This window comes from Aotus nancymaae, unplaced genomic scaffold, assembly GCF_030222135.1.
Source record: "Aotus nancymaae isolate 86718 unplaced genomic scaffold, 86718_ANA_hifiasm-v0.15.2.pri h1tg000053l, whole genome shotgun sequence".
NCBI lineage: Eukaryota > Metazoa > Chordata > Mammalia > Primates > Aotidae > Aotus > Aotus nancymaae.
Window position 1 is genome coordinate 16,467,816 of NW_026988467.1, and position 18,035 is coordinate 16,485,850.

The 18,035-nt window shown below is 43.2% G+C and overlaps 1 protein-coding gene across 2 annotated transcripts in view; it reads left to right on the forward strand.

The window, feature by feature from the left end:
- The window catches only part of MICOS10 (mitochondrial contact site and cristae organizing system subunit 10), a 31,437-nt gene extending 22,343 nt beyond the window's left edge, over positions 1-9,094 (forward strand). The window contains exons 2-4 of one of the 2 annotated variants that reach the window (XM_012440045.3): positions 4,833-4,880; positions 5,883-5,992; positions 7,720-8,842. In XM_012440045.3, coding sequence (XP_012295468.1) covers positions 4,833-4,880; positions 5,883-5,992; positions 7,720-7,971 — 410 coding nt within the window. In that variant the 3' untranslated portion in view covers positions 7,972-8,842. The other variant, XM_012440044.2, reaches the window with a different exon arrangement.
- The last annotated feature ends 8,941 nt before the right edge of the window (positions 9,095-18,035 follow it).

The following is an 18,035-nucleotide window of genomic DNA, read 5'->3' on the forward strand; positions in this document are numbered from 1 at the left end:
ATTAAGTAACACAGTTTGAAGCTGACTTAAAACTATTTTTTTCCCTCATTAATGGGGCCCTGAGCATCTTTCATAAATCAGGAATGTGTCTTGGAAATGTAATTCTCACTAAACCAAGTTCTAAGGGTATTTTCTATAAAAGCACGTTCTTATTTGTTCTGTCACAACACATGCATTTGGTGATTGTAATAGCGTTGACAGAAACATGATTGAACAGGAAGCATGCCCATTATAAATAGGTCAATTTGATATAAATTCATGTTCAAAGCACAAATACAGCTTTATTAGACACAAGACAGCTCTAGGAAAATATTGATTACATTTTTAAAGCAAAATGGTCTAGTTCAGCAGTAAGACTGAAAGGATCCTCTATTAAAAAATTATGCACACACACAGACACACACACACACACACAGACACACACACACAGAAAAATTGCTTAAGTTGATGAAATATAGTCAACTGTGCAAAGGGTAGGAAAAAACCGATTCTGATTTTCAGCTGTGGCTTATCCACAGTGTGATCCTACGCAGCCAGTGAGTTGTATTTTAATAAAGGATTAGCTATTATAGTACACTTTTTTTGTTTTTTTGAGATGGAGTTTTGCTCTTGTTACCCAGGCTGGAGTGCAATGGCGTGATCTCAGCTCACCGCAACCTCCGCCTCCTGGGTTCAAGCAATTTTCCTGCCTCAGCCTCCCGAGTAGCTGGGGCTATAGGCGCGTGCCACCATGCCCAGCTAATTTTTGTATTTTTAGTAGAGACGGGGTTTCACCTTGTTGACCAGGATGGTCTCGATCTCTTGATCTCGTGATCCCTCCGCCTCGGCCTCCCAAAGTGCTGGGATTATAGGTGTGAGCCACCGCGCCCGGCCCCGCATTTTTTTTTTTTTTTTAAAGCAAGGTCTCTGTTGCCCAGGCTGGAGTACAGTGGTATGATCATGGCTCACTGCAGCCTCAGCCTCCCAGGCTAAAGTGATCCTCCCACCCAAGCCTCCTTAGTAGCTGGGAACACAGGCATGCACTGTCATGCCTGGCTGATTTTTATTTATTATTATTATTATTATGATGTTTTGTTGTTTTTTGTAGAGATACAGTCTCATTATGTTGCCCAGGCTGGTTTCAAACTCCTGGGCTCAAGTGATCTTCCCACCTCAGCCTCCTAATGTGCTGGGATTACAGGCATGAGCTGCTGCACACGGCCTATATTAAGCTTCTGACATTTTCTGTCAGGGCGGTGGCACAACTTACTTCCACTTAGTGAGTTCCATATTAGACACTATTAGAGACTTTCTATTTTTCTAATATAGCAACACTGTAAGGTTGTTTTCACTCTATAGATGAACAGGTTGAGGCTGGGCAGGGTTGACTCAGAGCTGACTTGTAGGGCCTGGAGCAGCGGCTTGGGCCCAGCCTGTCTTGCTGCAGCATCAGTGTTCTGGCCACTCACTCAGCAGGAGAGTACATCGTGCATTTTTTTGGAAATTAGATCTTCTCTTTCAGACATGTAAGAATGAAAAATTGAAGGCTTCTAGGATCTTAAAGACTGGTAATTCCTATAGCTCCTCATATTTGTGAACTGCCAGTGAATATGGTACTTAAGTTTTTAGTTTTTGCTCATGCATCTTGATGTAAGTTACACAAAATAAAATGGAGTTACTTTGCTATTTTAAATAATCTTTTAGATGTACATTAAAATTTGGCACTGATGACTATACTTTAGGCTTATGAATATAGGAACCTTGTTTAAAATGTTACGTGTAAGCTGAAGTGAGGTCTTAATAATAGCCATAGGTTATTAGTTCTATAGTCTTTTTCCCCCCTGTGATCTTTTATAGACATGTTTTATAGACATGAATTTCTGTATTTTTTTTTCCTGTTCCTCTTCAGTGAGTTGTTCTTCCTTCATTGAAAGTCCATAGGCAATTGCAAAGTTGGTTGTACAGGAGCATATATGACTACAACTTGTTCTATTAGGGGCTAACATCCAAAATACATTGCTACCCAAAGACTGCAATCAAATATTATAGCCTACTTGTTAATTCCTGCTGATTATGTTTGCTTCTAATTATATGCAGTGAAGTAAAGCTTTATGATCTGTGGCATGGTGAGAACAAAAGATTTTTCTAAATATAAAATAAAGTTGCATTGAGCAACTAGAAATTGTCCATAACTGTAATGGCCAACAACATACATTTTCTTCCCTTTTCTTACCAAAAGGTGGCTTAAGGTATACATTACTGGGCCTCCATTGGTTGTTCTCTTTTTAAATTTGTAAAATTCTCTTAGGCATAAGATATAAGGCCTTTTATTTTATGTATCTTATCAGTATTCTATATATAGTTCATGGGCGCAGAGTTCTCTGTTCTTTTTACTGCTAAAATAGCATCTGATGAAATGTTAAGGAATTGCTCCTTCTTAAAAATGTAAGCTTATCTACTAGTTGGTTTTATGATGTTCTGTCGGGCACTAAGCATGCATTAAATTGCATGGTTAGATTGATTTGGAGTAATTTCATTTTAGAGGAATATGTGCCAATTCTTTTTCTTCTCCAAAAGACATGGTTTTAGAGCATGGCCCTGTGCCTAATGTTCATTCCATAAGGCTCTTTTGTTGTGTTCCCCACCCCCCACCACACGCCCGCAACTGGTCTTTGCCATGAAGAAGATGTGTACCTATAATCAGGCATTTCTTTACTTTAGGGTTATTTGTCATTTCAGACAGCATGGACTTTTGAGAACAGGCTTAAGTTGGGGAAGGCAAAGTTATATAAACTGTATTCATTGTTAAATATTTGCTTCCAGGGAGGGTGAAAAATGCTTTGTACTTTTTCCTTTGGCTTTTTTCCTTCAAAAGAGCTTGTCATGCAACAACAACAAAAAGTGGCCAAGGGCAGAGAAAACTCTTCTCTTTTCCATGTTGGTTTGTTTTTATTGTAAGACAAACCTTTCATGTTTTATTGTTACAAAGTTTAAACCTGGCCTAGAGGTGCCAATCTTTAGTGGAAACAGCTGCAGAGTTGGTGTCCCCCGATCAGGTGGGACTTCTTTGAAGCAACATGTTGCCTTTTAAAAGAGAATTGTGCATGTGAGAACTTGAATCTGTAAAACTCATCAGCGGTTCTCCCATTGTTTATCTTTTAAGTAACTGAGATAGCTAACTTTGAGTAAAACATTGCAATTAAAAATCATTTTCTGAATTATTTTTTTCTGAAGAGAATAGTCTTATTACTTTTTGTCTTTAAAATATAGAAATGAGGGAAAAATCACCCTTAAGAATTGAAGACATAGTAGCCTCGTTAGTTAAACTGGGCTGCTAAGACCATAGAGCACATTCTTTGATAACTCCTTTTTGCTGGTCTGAACTGTGATTTTTATTTCATATTTGTACTTGCAGGTAAATGCCTATAATAGGAGCAAAACTGGGTGGTTGGGCATATTTCTGAATTCTAGAGATTGAAGATTTTCTACTTGATATTGCTTGATGTGGAAGCATTGCTCATCTTTTTGATTGAGTGATACTGTTAGCAGTGGAGTCGGCATCATTCTTGGTCTACTGCTAGGAAAAGTTGAGCATCAGAGAGCTTTTTCTCCTTGGGAGAAAATAGAAGAGACAGGCGTGGAGTCAGAGGGACAAGAAAAATGCTGAAATATTTTCCTTTGGGGCTTTTGATTTCTTTGCCAAAAAAATTGCCTCCAGATGGAGAAGAGCAAAAGCTCTGATTGTAAGCCATTATGTTTTTACTGGCCTATCTCCTCATCCCATTGCCTGGTTTGGAATCTGTAAGCCAGTCCAAATCCTTTACCTCATTTTCTAGTACCAAAATTGTGTCTTACTCATCTTACAGCTGCAAGGAGTGAGACAAGTCGCCTTAAAGTTGAACCCTGTGCCATTTTATAAACCAAGCAACAGCAGAGTCTTGCCAAGGTATCAATATCAATGGCTTCCATGTCTCTGAGGTTCTTGAATCACACCTACCAGGTTGACTTCTTGTGTCTGTGACTTGTGCAGTAGGATTAGCCTGGGAATGAATCTGAACAGGCCCTTTTGGCTTTGTGAAGACTTGTTACTACCCGGGTTGTCTAGCATTCTGAGCTGTATGGGGAGCACAGTCATGTTTTGGCTGTTATTTCACTGGCAGTAGAAATCTTAACATTCCAATTTCCCTTGAGGGGTAGTAATCATTTAGGGGTTGAAACTGTAGAGGAATCCAACGTCTGGACATGGTGGGTACAGTGGCATTGGAGTCTGACAGATTTGAGCCCAGATCACTGTTCTGCAACTAACTAAACAGTATTTTTGGGCAAGTCATTTTCTTTATCTGAGGCTCTGGAGGGACGTCTTTCTCTTCTGTCTAGATGTTCTGGCTTGTTTGATTGCACAGCCCTTAGGAATTGTTATGGATCTCTGCTTTTTATCCTCCTCAAAAAGTAGCCATCATTCCAAGCGCCAAGGTGACAAGGGGAGCTTCCTGTTGACACTATCTCACGTTTTGGCTGTGGTATCCCTCTTTGAGGTTGGTAGGAGAGCGCAGGATGCTGGAGGCTACTTGTCAGTGTAGAGAGGGTTGACTCTAGAGTAGTCTCCTGGCTTGTTCCCCTGCCCCACACCCTGCAACTTGTCTAGACAGAATAGGGAGTCAAGTTTTTATTTCCTGCTGGGCAGGAGAACCAAAGGCATCTATACAATCTCTGACAAATAAAGACAGTTAGAAATTAGAAAATTAATTCTCTACCAAATTATGAAAAAAATCTGTTATATGATGTTTCCATTTAAGAAATGTTAATGTTATTGTTACTGTTATGAGATTTGTCATGTTTTTTTCTCTTTGTAGGTACTGGTTTTGGATTAGGAATTGTTTTCTCACTTACCTTCTTTAAAAGTAAGTGTGACTCTTACTGTCTTTTCAACACGATGTTGTAGTGTATATGTGTATGTAGTAGGGACACTTCCAGGGGACACACTGGAACCCATCCATTTGTGGGGTTAGGTAGGCCATTATAAAATGAGTTAGATAAAGAATGTGGACTTGAAAGAGGTCGAAATGGGTCAGGCATCTCCAGTATTCCCCCAGGGCACTGAGGCAGGGAGCCTGTTATCCTAAATATGATATCATTGCAGAAGCCCGTACTTGATGCCAGTGAATCATTTGGCCAAGTCTACATGCTCAACTATTTCTAATTAATTGTAATTTTTGCTAGAGGAATTGAAAATGCAAATCCTGCTGGTAATAGAAACAAGCAGACCGGAAATACACATACTTCTTGATCAAAAATTCTCCTAAGCAAAAGGCAGGCAATATTCTTTTCATTCTGTGGAAGAACCTCTGAAGTTTGGATATTGAATAGATGCCAAAGGGATCATTTTGACCTCTTTCCATGAAGAACTAGTGGGAAGTACTTGACTAGAGAATCATACTTAACACATAGTGCTGATATCAAAGAATCATGTACAGAGTGGCTTAAGTAAACCCCATGACTTACTATTATAATCAAAGTATGTAAATATTGGGAAAATGCTTACATCTTTTTAGAATTCACACATCTTAATGGCTAAGAAATTAGTTAAAACAAGCAGATGATTAGAACTGATATAAAAAAGTTAAAAGGTTTATCTACTGTTTTCATATTTTACTAATTTTCCTCAAACTTATCAGCATAGGCATTTAACAAATATTTGCTAAATAAATAACTTTACTAATTTACACCTCCTCATTTTGGGGACCATTAATGAAACATTGATAAAAATGTATGGTTGTTATAGTCATTAATATGATGCATGTTGAATATTTATTGAACCCTAAGTGAAATGTATTTAAGAGGATGGGGAGCTTTATCTTCTCTTAATAGTTCCCTATTGGGATTTTCCCTTTTCTGCTCACTAGGAAGAATGTGGCCATTAGCCTTCGGTTCTGGCATGGGATTAGGAATGGCTTACTCCAACTGTCAGCATGATTTCCAGGCTCCATATCTCCTACACGGAAAATATGTCAAAGTATGTACAGAATATATATTTCTCTTTCTTTCAGAAGAAAAGGAGATTTCTCCTGAGCCCCTGAAGAATTCTTTAGACTGTATGTAATGAGTAAACCATGTGTTGCATTGTGGCACCACTCAGATACTAATTGCTCTTTGGCCTTCAGTGATGTCATCACTGCTTTGGTGCTAAAGTCTCCCCTGTGCCTTCAGATGCATATGTGCATTCAGATATATACTCATATGCTAGCCGGTTGGAATTAAGGAACCTGCTTGAACGTGTATCATCAATGGTAAGGTAGATTGTGTTAACTATCTGTAAGTAGCACTTTCTGTTTAAGATATCAGAGTGCCCTGTAGACATCTCACATGTACTTAAGCTAAACACAAAGACTTCCAGAACTCAGCCATGATTCTGCTTTTTATTAGTTTTTTTTTTTTTGAGATGGAATCTTGCTTTGTCACCCATGCTGGAGTGCAGTGGCGCCATCTCAGCTCACTGCAACCTCCACCTCCTGGGTTCAAGCTTCCTAAGTAGCTGGGATTACAGGTGCCCGCCACCATGCCTGGGTAATTTTTGTATTTTAGTAGTCACCATGTTGGCCAGGCTGTGATTCTGCTTTTTAATTGAAGAAGGCAGTCTTGTGTGTAAGTCTCACATGATTCTGCCGAAGTCCTGTCTTCAGCTGGATTTTATTTTATTTTATTTATTTACTTGGAACAGAGTATCACTCTGCCACCACGGCTGGAATGGAGTGGCATGATCTTGGCTCACTGCAGCCTTGGCAAGTAGCTGGGACTACAGGCATGCGCCACCATGCCCAGCTAATTTTTGTATTTTAGTAGATACAGGGTTTCACCGTGTTGGCCAGGCTAGTCTTGAACTCCTGACCTCAGGTTATCTGCCCACCTCGGCCTCCCAAAGTGCTAGGATTACAGGCAGGAGCCACCGCGCCCAGCCTTCAGGTGGATTTTTAATGCTGCACGCAAGCTGAAAACTTCTTACCCACACCTCCAAAGGGAGCAGGGCAGCAGGCTTCCTCAGGGCTTCATATGTTGCCGTCTTTCCCTTTGCCTCGCTTGATGATTAGTTACTATGGGATTTAAGTGACAGGATCATAGGAAGCTGGATGCTCAAGGACAGAGTTGGCACTTATTTTGTATTCCCAGGGCCTGAAACAAAATAAGCACTCAAATAAATGTAAAATGAGTAAATGAAGTAAATTATTCTGTTAGAGGTGAGTGCTGATGGCCTCAGGCTTCCTAAGGCATAACCTTTGCAGCAGCAGCACCCTTTTCGGTGAACAGCTTCACATTCCCCACGTGCGCAGAACCCTCAGCTTTTCAAGTGACTTGTGAACAGGGCAGCAGCAGGACTAGTGGAAAGGGCACAGAAGCCAGGAGACCTGGGTGCAAGCCAGTCACTTACTTCCTGTGTGATCTGAAGTCGTTTCACTTCTGAGCTTCCATTTTCCTCCGTAATTTCTACCTACAGTGTCGTTGTGAGAATTAGACACGAAAATGTTTTTGAGCTGCGAGGTGCTAAATACACAGAAACATTGGTTGTTATAGATAAGGCCAGCCCAAAAAGGGTGATTGACTTGTACATTGTTCCACTGTAATAACAAGTAGAGTGGAAAATGTGGTACAAATGCATGTCCCAATTCTAGTCAGGAGTTGTGGCCACAAGGACCACCAAATCTCAAATAGCAATATCCTGCCATGGCCCTGCACCTTCCATCTTAGAACCTGCTCACACCATCAGCTGCCTGCAGCCAGCCCATGTGTGCTGGACAGATGGGAGCGGGGGAGCCATCTCTGCACCAAAGCAAGAGTGAGGTCATCACAGGGACAGTGCAAGGAGAGGCGCAGCTGCGTGGCATCGAAGCCGGCAGCTGGCCTTTTCCACCACTCCCTGGCTCCTCACTTTCCTGGCACCAGAGCTGCTTGTGGAGAGAACCAAAAGGAGCAGAGAGAAACTTCAGGTCTTTTGCTTAAAACATTGTTCCAAACTGTGTTGTCAGGGATAATGGCTCAGGGGTGATTATATGCATATTATGTATTTAATGGCTGGGAGTTACTGTGGAAAATATTGTTCCATTTTTTACATTTGTGTGTCCTGCTCCAAATGGCCTCGGAACTTTATCTGAACTTGAGTCTGTGCCTCGATGTTGTCATCCTCCGCTCCCTGAAAAATGGAGCAAAATCCCAACTTGGGCTTATTCAGTGCAGTCCTATTATAATAACTGCTTCTTGAGTCCCTGATCTGTACCCAAAACCATCCTGCTTGCTTTATCTTTAATAATCTTTCCCTCTGGACCCCTCAGTAGATTTGTGAGAGGTGTCACTGTCCTCATTCAGCTGATGAGAAAGCAGACTTTTTTTTTTTTTTTTTTTTTTTAAGAGATGGGGTTCCTCCATGTTGACCAGTCTGGTTTCGAACTCCTGACTTCAGGTGATCCACCCACCTCGACCTCCCAAAGTGCTGGGATTACAGGCGTGAGCCACCATGCCCGGCCGAGAAAGCAGACTCTTAACCAGGGTTGAGAAACTCGGCAAGGCCATGCAGTTTGTAGGCTGATTAGAACCATGCTCTCCCCACTCCCCTGAGATGCCTTAGACAGGTTTTAGGAATTGTTATCCAGCTCATGGTGGTTTGGCCTGTTCTACTCGTTTCCTACTCTTCTCCCTGTAAGATTGGGACTGGGGGGCACTCTTAGGAGCCTGGGTGGGGTGTACATAGTCCTGATGTGATACAGTGTGATCAGGTTTTGGCCTCTGGCCCTTTGGGTCTGACCTGACACAGCAGAGAGGGTTGTCAGAATGCCATCTGACTCGCTGTCTGCAGAGTTTTAAGCTGAATATCCTTGCTTTACAGGAGCAGGAGCAGTGACTTCACCTGAGAACATCCCAGTGGGAGGACAAGAGAAATCATGTTTATTCCTCAGGAATACTGAAGTGCCCTGGAGTAAGCTGCCATTCTTCTGTAACAATGTTATCAGTGATGCTTTAAACTCCAGCACCTGGTTATGTATTTGAAACCAAGTCTGTTTCTTGTTTTGTATTTTCTCTCTGGAAATTGTAAGGAGGTGGTCTTAAATAAATTAAACAAAAATAGGAAGCCCGTTGCCTGGCCTTCGTTTCTTCGCCTTTGGTCTCTGAGCATGAGAAGGACTGTGTGTGAACTGCCAGCAGCTGTAGCCACCTGCTTACAGCCTCTCTGAGAACCCCCTGAAAGCAATCATTGGGTATTCCTTCCCACTTGCCCCCTCATGCATAGTTTTCAGAACTCCTTCCGCCTCGTACATCAGAAGTTGAAGATTGCTGCTGCATGGCCTGATGGAGATGACTGATGTCTTAAGGCGCCTTTCCTTCTGTGGCAGCTCTTCGTGTGTTCTCACCTGGGACCTGGCAGGGCACATCTCAGCTGCGCCTACTGCGAGGAGGTCACACTGCTGCTGTATTAGCAGGGGAGGAAACCTGGCTGTGTGGATGGCCCACTCCATTGATGTCAAGTCCTGCAGCTTCGTAGAGCTTTATACAGTTCAAGCTTCAGCTCTGGAGGGTGGAGGAAAGCTCATGGCTCACCCACCTGGCTGGAGGGGCCCGTTTGGGGTTGATTTTATCTTCATGTAGCAGCTGAGGTTTGAGGACAAAAGGGCCACTTCTAATGTCCCTCTGAGTTTGTTCCTGTGGTTTCACTTGAACCAGGAATGCTAGATGCAAAAGTCATTTTAGCAATTTCTTCAGACAACGTACAGAACCCCAGAGCTCAGCCTTTCTTATTTCTTTTTCCTTATCATAGAATTAAGATAGGCAGGCCCCCATCCCACTTGCTCCTGTGTCCTGTAGATGTTGATTGAGCATCTATTATACGATAGGCACTGTTGTAAGCAGCAGAGATTAAATGGATAAAAAGACAGGCTTCTACCTTCGAGGAGCTTAGAGTCTGATGGAAAGACAGACATGCAAACGCGACTCTAAAGTGTTTTAACGGAGAGGAGAGGTGTGGGCAAAGTACACTGAGAACAAAGGAGAAGGAGCAGCTACGTCTCCTTAGGATGGCCCCACAGGCGACAGAATACCTGCACTGAGACTTGAAGTTGACTGGGGAATCTCAGACAGAAGCAGGGTAGCCTCTGTGTTGGCTCAGGATCGTGTAATGCATATTATAGCTGGGAAACCGCAAGAAGTTCAGCATAGCCAGGGTGTGCAGAGGCAGGGGAGAGGCGGGAAGGGGGAGGCTGGGCAATAGGGTACAAGTCATGTCTGCCTCCAGTTCTGGAACATTGATTGGACCTTAGTTTTTTTTTTTTTTTTAGAGATTTTTTAGAAGTAATTTTATTTACAGAAAATTCACAGAGGATTGATAAAATGTCATGAATATAATTTTGTTGGCAATAATTAGCAGAATCAGAGTAGATTAATATATAAGGTCACATGGTATATTAGTAATACAAACTGAACATTAGACCTTAGTTTTTTTTTTTTTTTGAGACGGAGTTTCGCTCTTGTTGCCTAGTCTGGAATGCAATGGCATGATCTAGGCTCACCACAACCTCCACCTCAAGCAGTTCTCCTGCCTCAGCCTCCCAAGTAGCTAGGATTAAAAGTGCTATAGGAAGTATATTCAGGGTAGCAAATACCCTCCCTTATCCTCCCCACTCCCTTTTCCAGAAAGGTCTGCTAGGCTCTGCCCTACAACCTGTCCAGGCTTCTCTCCTCTCTGAGCTTGTTTTCATCTTTGGATCATCTGAAGTCCAAAGATGGGCTTAGCCCTGGACTGGAAGTCATGGCTATAGCCACTTGGCTTGCCATAGCCACATGGCTGTTTTTCCCTTGGTCCTCTTCATTCCATGATTAAGGCAACCCATGTAATTAAAAGAAAAATAATGTGCAACCTGTTTCATCCCTTCTATTTGTTTTCTCCCTATTTGCTTTAAAAGTATTTTCCTGGCTGGGCAGAGTGGTTCACACCTGTAATCCCAGCACTTTGGGAGGCCGAGGCAGACAGATCACGAGGTCAAGCGATCAAGACCATCCTGGCCAACGTGGTGAAACCCCGTCTCTAATAAAAATACAAAAATTAACTGGGCATGGTGGCACACACCTGGAGTCCCAGCTACTCGAGAGGCTGAGGCAGGAGAATCGCTTGAACCCAGGAGGTGGAGGTTGCAGTGAGCCGAGATCACGCCACTGCACTCCAGTCTGGCGACAGACTGTCTCAAAAAAAAAAAAGTATTTTCCTTCCCCAATTTTTCTGTCATTTTTCCATAAACAAGGTGGCCACAAATTCCCTAGACATGTTAGCAAAATATGGAGTGGAGAGGGACATTGGAATCAAACTTCTCTATCTCATTAGCTGTTAGATTTTAGACATTTATTTGGATGGATCTCTTTGGCACCTTGGAAGCACCACTGAAGTGCTCTGGGAAATGGGTCAGCTCTCTGAGGGAATAGTTCTCGACAGAGGCCAGTCAAAGGAAGCACTGGCCACTTGCTTTAGTTCTAGAGTGCTTTGTATTCCCGCCTTGTAGCCCTTAGCGGAAGCTGGCCAGAAGCACACTTGATCTTGTCCCCACTCCCTGCCCCCATTTCAGATTAACCTTCAGAAAGTCCCAGCTCGTTGGCAAAGGCAAACATTCTGTGTTACTCTGAAGTTTCATTAGTAATTCAAGTCTTCTGGGGCCCTGTTCCCTTGTGGGCTTGTGCAACTGACTTTGCTTCTTGTCTGCAAAAATGGAACCAAATCCAAAGAGATTCATGGGATTGGGGAGAGAGTGATGGGAACCCAGCAGGGCACAGGATGCTAGGATGAAACTGTGGCGCCCCAAAAGTGGCCTGCTCTGCCAACATACATAAATACATACAGTCTGAGCTTGACACTGTATAATTTGGCCCAGAACAATATGTATTTTGAGCTCATTGAGGTGAATGACTTTGGCATTCCAAGTACCCACTGGGGAAGCCTTTATCGGGCTGCATTTGCCTTATGCAGAAGTATGCCTTTGTTCTGAGAAATGGCCTCAGAACACACTCTGTTGAGCTGTCTCCTTTAGTGAGTGTCATCCTCTCATCCATTTCAAAAGCTCCCAGATGCAGACTTGAAGTCCTGCTTGTAGAAAATGCAGGGGTTGGGAATGGAGGAGATGACTATGTCGGTTTGCTTTTAGTTTTCCCAAACCTCACTGTTTACATTTTTGAAAAATGTAACCAAGCCATAATTGCATTTTACTTGTCGTGGTTCGATCTGATTGTATTGTTGAAGGACTATTTTTGAACCTGTCCAAATAAACTCTGCAAAGTATTTCCACAAGGATATGACTCCATGGCACTTGGACAGCCTTCATCCTGAATGGTACTGAGACACAAATGGTTTCCTGTGCATGCTTTCTAATTCCCCAAATGCGAATGGGGTGGAAGAGAGAAAGTGGAAATTCTAAGTACCAAAAGGAATGTTAAATTTAGAATAATAAGCTCATCTGGAAGCTATCACCACGTTTTTCTTTAAGTGCGCTGCAAGCATCGCTTCCCCTTGGACACCAAAGCTTGGTCTTGGGGTAAAGACAGACTTGGACAGGAGCAGGGGAGAAGCCCTATGTCTAATGAGGGCCTCTGTGTGGAGCAAGAGTGAGAGTCAGTGACAACTGTTCCTGCTGTCAAGTGCCTGGACGAGAGGAACCAAGGGAGAGACAGGGCTGTAAAGCAGCAAGCCCGTAGGATTTGGAGTCAGGAGACTGGATCTAAGTTCCTACTCTACCACTTACTTGCCATGGGACCACAGGAAGTTTCCTTAACCTAAGGGGTTGTTGCAGGCTTGGCCCAGTGGCTCACACCTGTAACCCCAGCACTTTGGGGGCCCGAGGCAGGTGGATTGCTTGAGCCCAGGAGTTCTAGACCAGCCTGGGCAACATAGCATGATCCTGTCTCTACAAAAAACACAAGAATTAGCCAGGCATGGTGGAATACACCTATAGTCCCAGCTACTTTGGAGACTGAGGAGGGAAGATCACTTGAGCCCAGGAGGTTGAGGCTGCAGTGAGCTGTGATCATGCCACTACACTCCAGCCTGGGCAACAGAGTGAGACCCTGTTTTAAAACAAAAAACCACACACACACACACGAGTTATTTACTGAGCACATGGTCTTGGAGCTAGGCTAGGAGGGAAGAAGGGGAAAAGACACTGAAGAAAGAGAACTCAAGGAGCTTCCACCCAGGTAGCATAGTACTATTACTGAGCATTTGCATTCAGGATAATTGGCTTCAGTTGTTTGACCCTCACTTAAGCAGTTCAGAGCCAGAAGGTGGAGGTGGAGGAAGATGTCAAGAATTCTTGAAGGAGGTGTGGGCAGGGTGATGAATCTTTAATAGGGAAGAAATTGTGACTAGAAAAAAAGAGCTCATTATCAACTGTCAATCAAGTCATCTTTATTCCTGGTCTATCCAGTTTGAACTAGGCAGAACATACATCATGAGGCTTAATTTTTACAAGCCTATGATAGAAGTACTATTATCCTCATTTTAAAGATGAAGAAACAGATTTTGGAAGGGCAAATTAACTTGCCCAAGGACAAGTAGGTGAGACGATGCAGGTGGAATCTGAATCTGATTTCGGAGGCCAGACTCTTACCTACTTTATATGCTGGTCAAAAATCTGTTTAAAGCAGGAGGATCATTTCAAAGGAAAGCAGTTTGATACAGTTTAAACCTGATTTGAGATACTTAAACTAGTTGAAATGGATCGGAGCCAGTTTCATTGAGTTTAAATTAGTAAGAATAAGTTGATCCAATTTGAAGTCAGCTGTATTTGTTTAAAAAAATAATTCTGGCCAGGCGCGGTGGCTCACGCCTGTAATCCCAGCACTTCGGGAGGCCGAAGCAGGTGGATCACCTGAGGTTGGGAGTTCAAGACCATCCGGACCAACACGGAGAACCCTCATCTCAAAAAAAATAAAAAAATAAAAAAAATTGGCCAGGCATGGTGGCACATGCCTGTAGTCCCAGCTACTTGGGAGGCTGAGGCAGGGGAATCGCTTGAATCAGGAGGCAGAGGTTGTGGTGAGCCGAGATCACATCTTTGCTCTCCAGCCTGATGACAGAGTGAGACTCCGTCTAAAAAAAAAATTTAAAAAAAAAATAATTCCTGTGTCTATTAATCAGAAACATAATTGTCAATCAGACCTTTGGGTTACTGATGAGTTTGGCTAAGTCCTTACGAATGTAATAAAGCATCATGACATTTTACTGGCTTACGCATCTTAAAAATCTATACGCTTTTCAATTAGATAATTAGATTTCTTTTTCTTTTTTTCCTTTTTTTTTTTTTTTTTTAAGGCAGGGTCTTACTCTGTTGCCCATGTTAGAGTGCAGTGGTGCAATTTTGGCTCACTGCAGCCTTGACATCCAGGGCTCAGGTGATCCTCCCACCTCAGCCTCCTGAGTAGCTGGGACTACAGGTGCACCTCACCACACTTGGCTAGTGGTTTTGTTTTTTGTTGTTGTTGTTGTTTGTTTTTTTTTTGTAGAGATGGGGTTTCACCATGTTGTCCAGGCTGGTCTTGAACTTCTGGGCTCAAGTGATCCACCTGCCTCAGCCTCCCAAAGTGCTGGGATTTTAGGCAAGAAGCACTGTGCCTGGCCCTAAATTTATTATTTCTTATGTGGCATTCTATGAGAAATAACTTTCCCTTCTCCCTCACCTATTTAGTCATTTATCTATATCAATATGGACTCATGGGTTCTCATTTTATTCAATTTATTATAATCCATTATTATGAATATTTATTACTCAAATTGTATAGATTTGTCCAGTAGGATCTCTTTCAAATGGGTGTCTGCATCCCTTTGACATATCCACTCCATTCTTGGAACATGAGCTATCACAGACTCTCCTTGTATTTGTCCTACCCCAGCCTTGGAATCAGCAATTTCTCCAATTCCTTTTAGTGGGAAGCGGTAGTTAGAAACCAGGCTCTCCAGGTGTGCTCGTTGCTGTTGGTGTGCCATTGCTTAGACACACCAATAGCTTTGTCCACCTCTTAGCCAACAAAGCTACAAAATATGCGTGTCTGTGTGTGTGTGTATGTGACCTTGAGTTCATGCTATCTTAAGTCTAAAACATAGGGTTTAATTTAGCCTTCCTGCCATCCATATTTGTAACTCCTTATCTAACAGTGAGACATGTGGCTCAGGGATTTGATTCTGAAGGAGCAGTACCTATAAATTAGGTCTGCTTGGCTTCTGTGTGTGTGTGTAAGAGTATAAATGTGCTGTGATTCCCCCTCCAGTCTCTCGGTCTTTGTCTGTCTGCACGTGTATATGTCTTCCTGTTTCCCATCACTCTTTTCCCTCTAGCTTTTCTGCTGTCTGTATCTCTGATTGTGATCAAGACCTAAAGTACCTTTTTTTTTTTGAGACAGAGTCTCTCATTCTATTGCCCAAGCTGGAGTGCAGTGTCACAATCTCGGCTCACAGCAACCTCCACCTCCCGGGTTCAAGCAATTCTCCTGCCTCAGCCTCCTAAGTAGCTAGGATTACAGGCTCCCACCACCATGCCCAGCTAATTTTTGTATTTTTAGTAGAAATGGGGTTTTGCCATGTTGCCCAGGCTGGTCTTCAACTCCCAACCTCAGGTAATCTGCCCACCTTGGCCTCCTGAAGTGATGGGATTACAGGTGTGAGCCACCATGCCCAGCCTAGAGTATATTTTTATTATAATAGCTATGGAGTAGTTTTATTTTATTTTTCAGTTAGGTAGTTGAGTTTAATGTTTTCTATATTTTTATTTTTATTGGTTATTATAAGTAATGTTTGCTATATTTTTAAAGCCCTTAAATTAACTTGATTTTTAAGTGGGTGGCTCTGACTGACTGATCATTCCATGGGTCAGTGACTTTCAATCAGAAGAAAGGCTTCCCCAAATTCTTACTATAGAGCACGCACTGTTCCCACCTGAGCTTCCCTGGGTCACTGTGTAATCATGAGAAAGTCACTTGATCTCTCTGGGCCTCATTATAAGATGGTTGTAATGACCCCTATCCCTTCCTCCCACATGGTCCAGATGTGAGGTCAGGCACCCTGTGATTAAGGAGAGAAGTCAAATAACCAGATAAAGAGTTCATTTTATAATGTAATCAATTATATAATAAATTATGATGGAGAGAATAATCTCCCATCTAAGTGGGGGTATATCCATTATAGTATCACATGATAGGCTCTTCATACCACAGGAATTAAAGACTCGCCACTGTTCCAGATGTGACCTCCTCTTCTCCCCACGGAAGCAGACTTCACGGATAAAACCCAAATTCTACTTGGTTTACAGGAGAAGTCCTCCTGTCAAGGAATAAAAAAAATGATTATAGATCTTCTCTTCATCAGTTTGGATACGTCTCTTGAAGACTAGGAGATAAAGTTACAGAAGGTAACGCTAGAATTTGTCAGTCAGGAGCCACATCTATTAGGGTTTCCTGAATCCTCCGCCTGGGCCTCCAAAACCAACCATAAAACTTCTTTCTGGTCTGGAGCTGTTATCTGTAAAGCCTCAGTTTGATTGAGGAATTTCTTTGACCTCGCCAGAATCTCTGCAAGTCTTCCAACTGGACTTCTGGCTTTCAATCTCTCCCTCTCCTACCAGTCTTGACAATATTTTATGCATGTTGTTTTCTGCTCAGAAATTTTCAGTGACTCCCCAATAGGCACAGAATATAGGTCTCAATTTCTTTTCCTTTTTTTTTTTTTGAGACGGAGTCTTGCTCTGTCGCCCAGGCTGAAGTGCAGTGGTGTGATCTCGGCTCACCACAACCTCTGCCTCCCAGGTTCAAGTGATTCTCCTGCATCAGCCTCCCAAGTAGGTGGGATTACATGCGTGTGCCACCATGCCCAGCTAATTTTTGTATTGTTAGTAGAGATGGGGTTTCTCCATGTTGGTCAGCCTGTTCTCAAACTCCCAGGTGATGCAACCGCCTCGGCCTCCCAAAGTGCTGGGATTACAGGCATGAGCCACTGCACCTGGCCAATTTTTAAAATTTTGTTGTAGAGACAGGGTCTTGCTATGTTGCCCAGGCTGGTCTCGAACTTTTGGACTCAAGTGATCCTCCTGCCTCGACCTCCCAAAGTGCCGGGATTATAGACATGAGCCACTGTACCTGGCCCTACAAAGAACATTTTACATTTTTCCACGGGGCCAAGGATCCATGGAGTCCTTGGGGCCTCATTCCTGCTCTCCCATCTAGGCCAAGGCCCTCTGCAGCCCTTGAGAGGACAGACTCCGAACTGCGGAACCCACAGTGCACTAACCCATAGTGGCCCATAGGCCACTTTCTACTTCTGTGTCTTCTAGGCCCAAGATGGGGCCCGAGGCTTCCTGAGCCTACCAGCAAGGAGGAAGAGGCTAGAGGACACAGCCCAGAGGGGTGGGCTAAAAGTCAGAACACCTGATTCTGGTCCTGGATCTTCCGCTGACTTGCTGAGTGGACTTGGGCAAATCCTTTTTTCCTCTATGAGGAAGGATAATATGGCCAGGTGTCATGGCTCATGCCTGTAATCCCAGCACTTTGGGAGGCCAAGGTGGGAAGATTGCCTGAGGTCAGGAGTTTGAGACCAGCTTGGCCGACATGGCAAAAACCCGTCTCTACTAAAAATACAAAAATCAGCTGGGTGTGGTGGCATGCACCTGTAGTCCCAGCTATTCAGGAGGCTGAGGTGGGAAGATCGCTTGAGCCTGGGAAGCGGAGGTTGCAGTGAGCAGAAATTGTGCCTCTGCACTCCAGCCTGGGCGATGGAGAATCCACCTCAAAACAAAAACAAAAACAAAAAACCCACCATAGTAACTGCCAGTTCCTGAGAGCCAAGCATGTGCCAGGCTCTGTGCCTCACATTCACATCTCTTAGTGAATCCGGGGGATTGGTCCTATTACAATTCCTATTTTCCAGATGAGGAAACTGAGGCTCAAGAGGTGCAATACTGGAGTAAGGTGAGAACGCTTTGTGCTGAATCCTGGATTTGATCCAGGGCATCTGACTCCAGCACCTTTTCTGAGCTATATATATGAAACCTCCC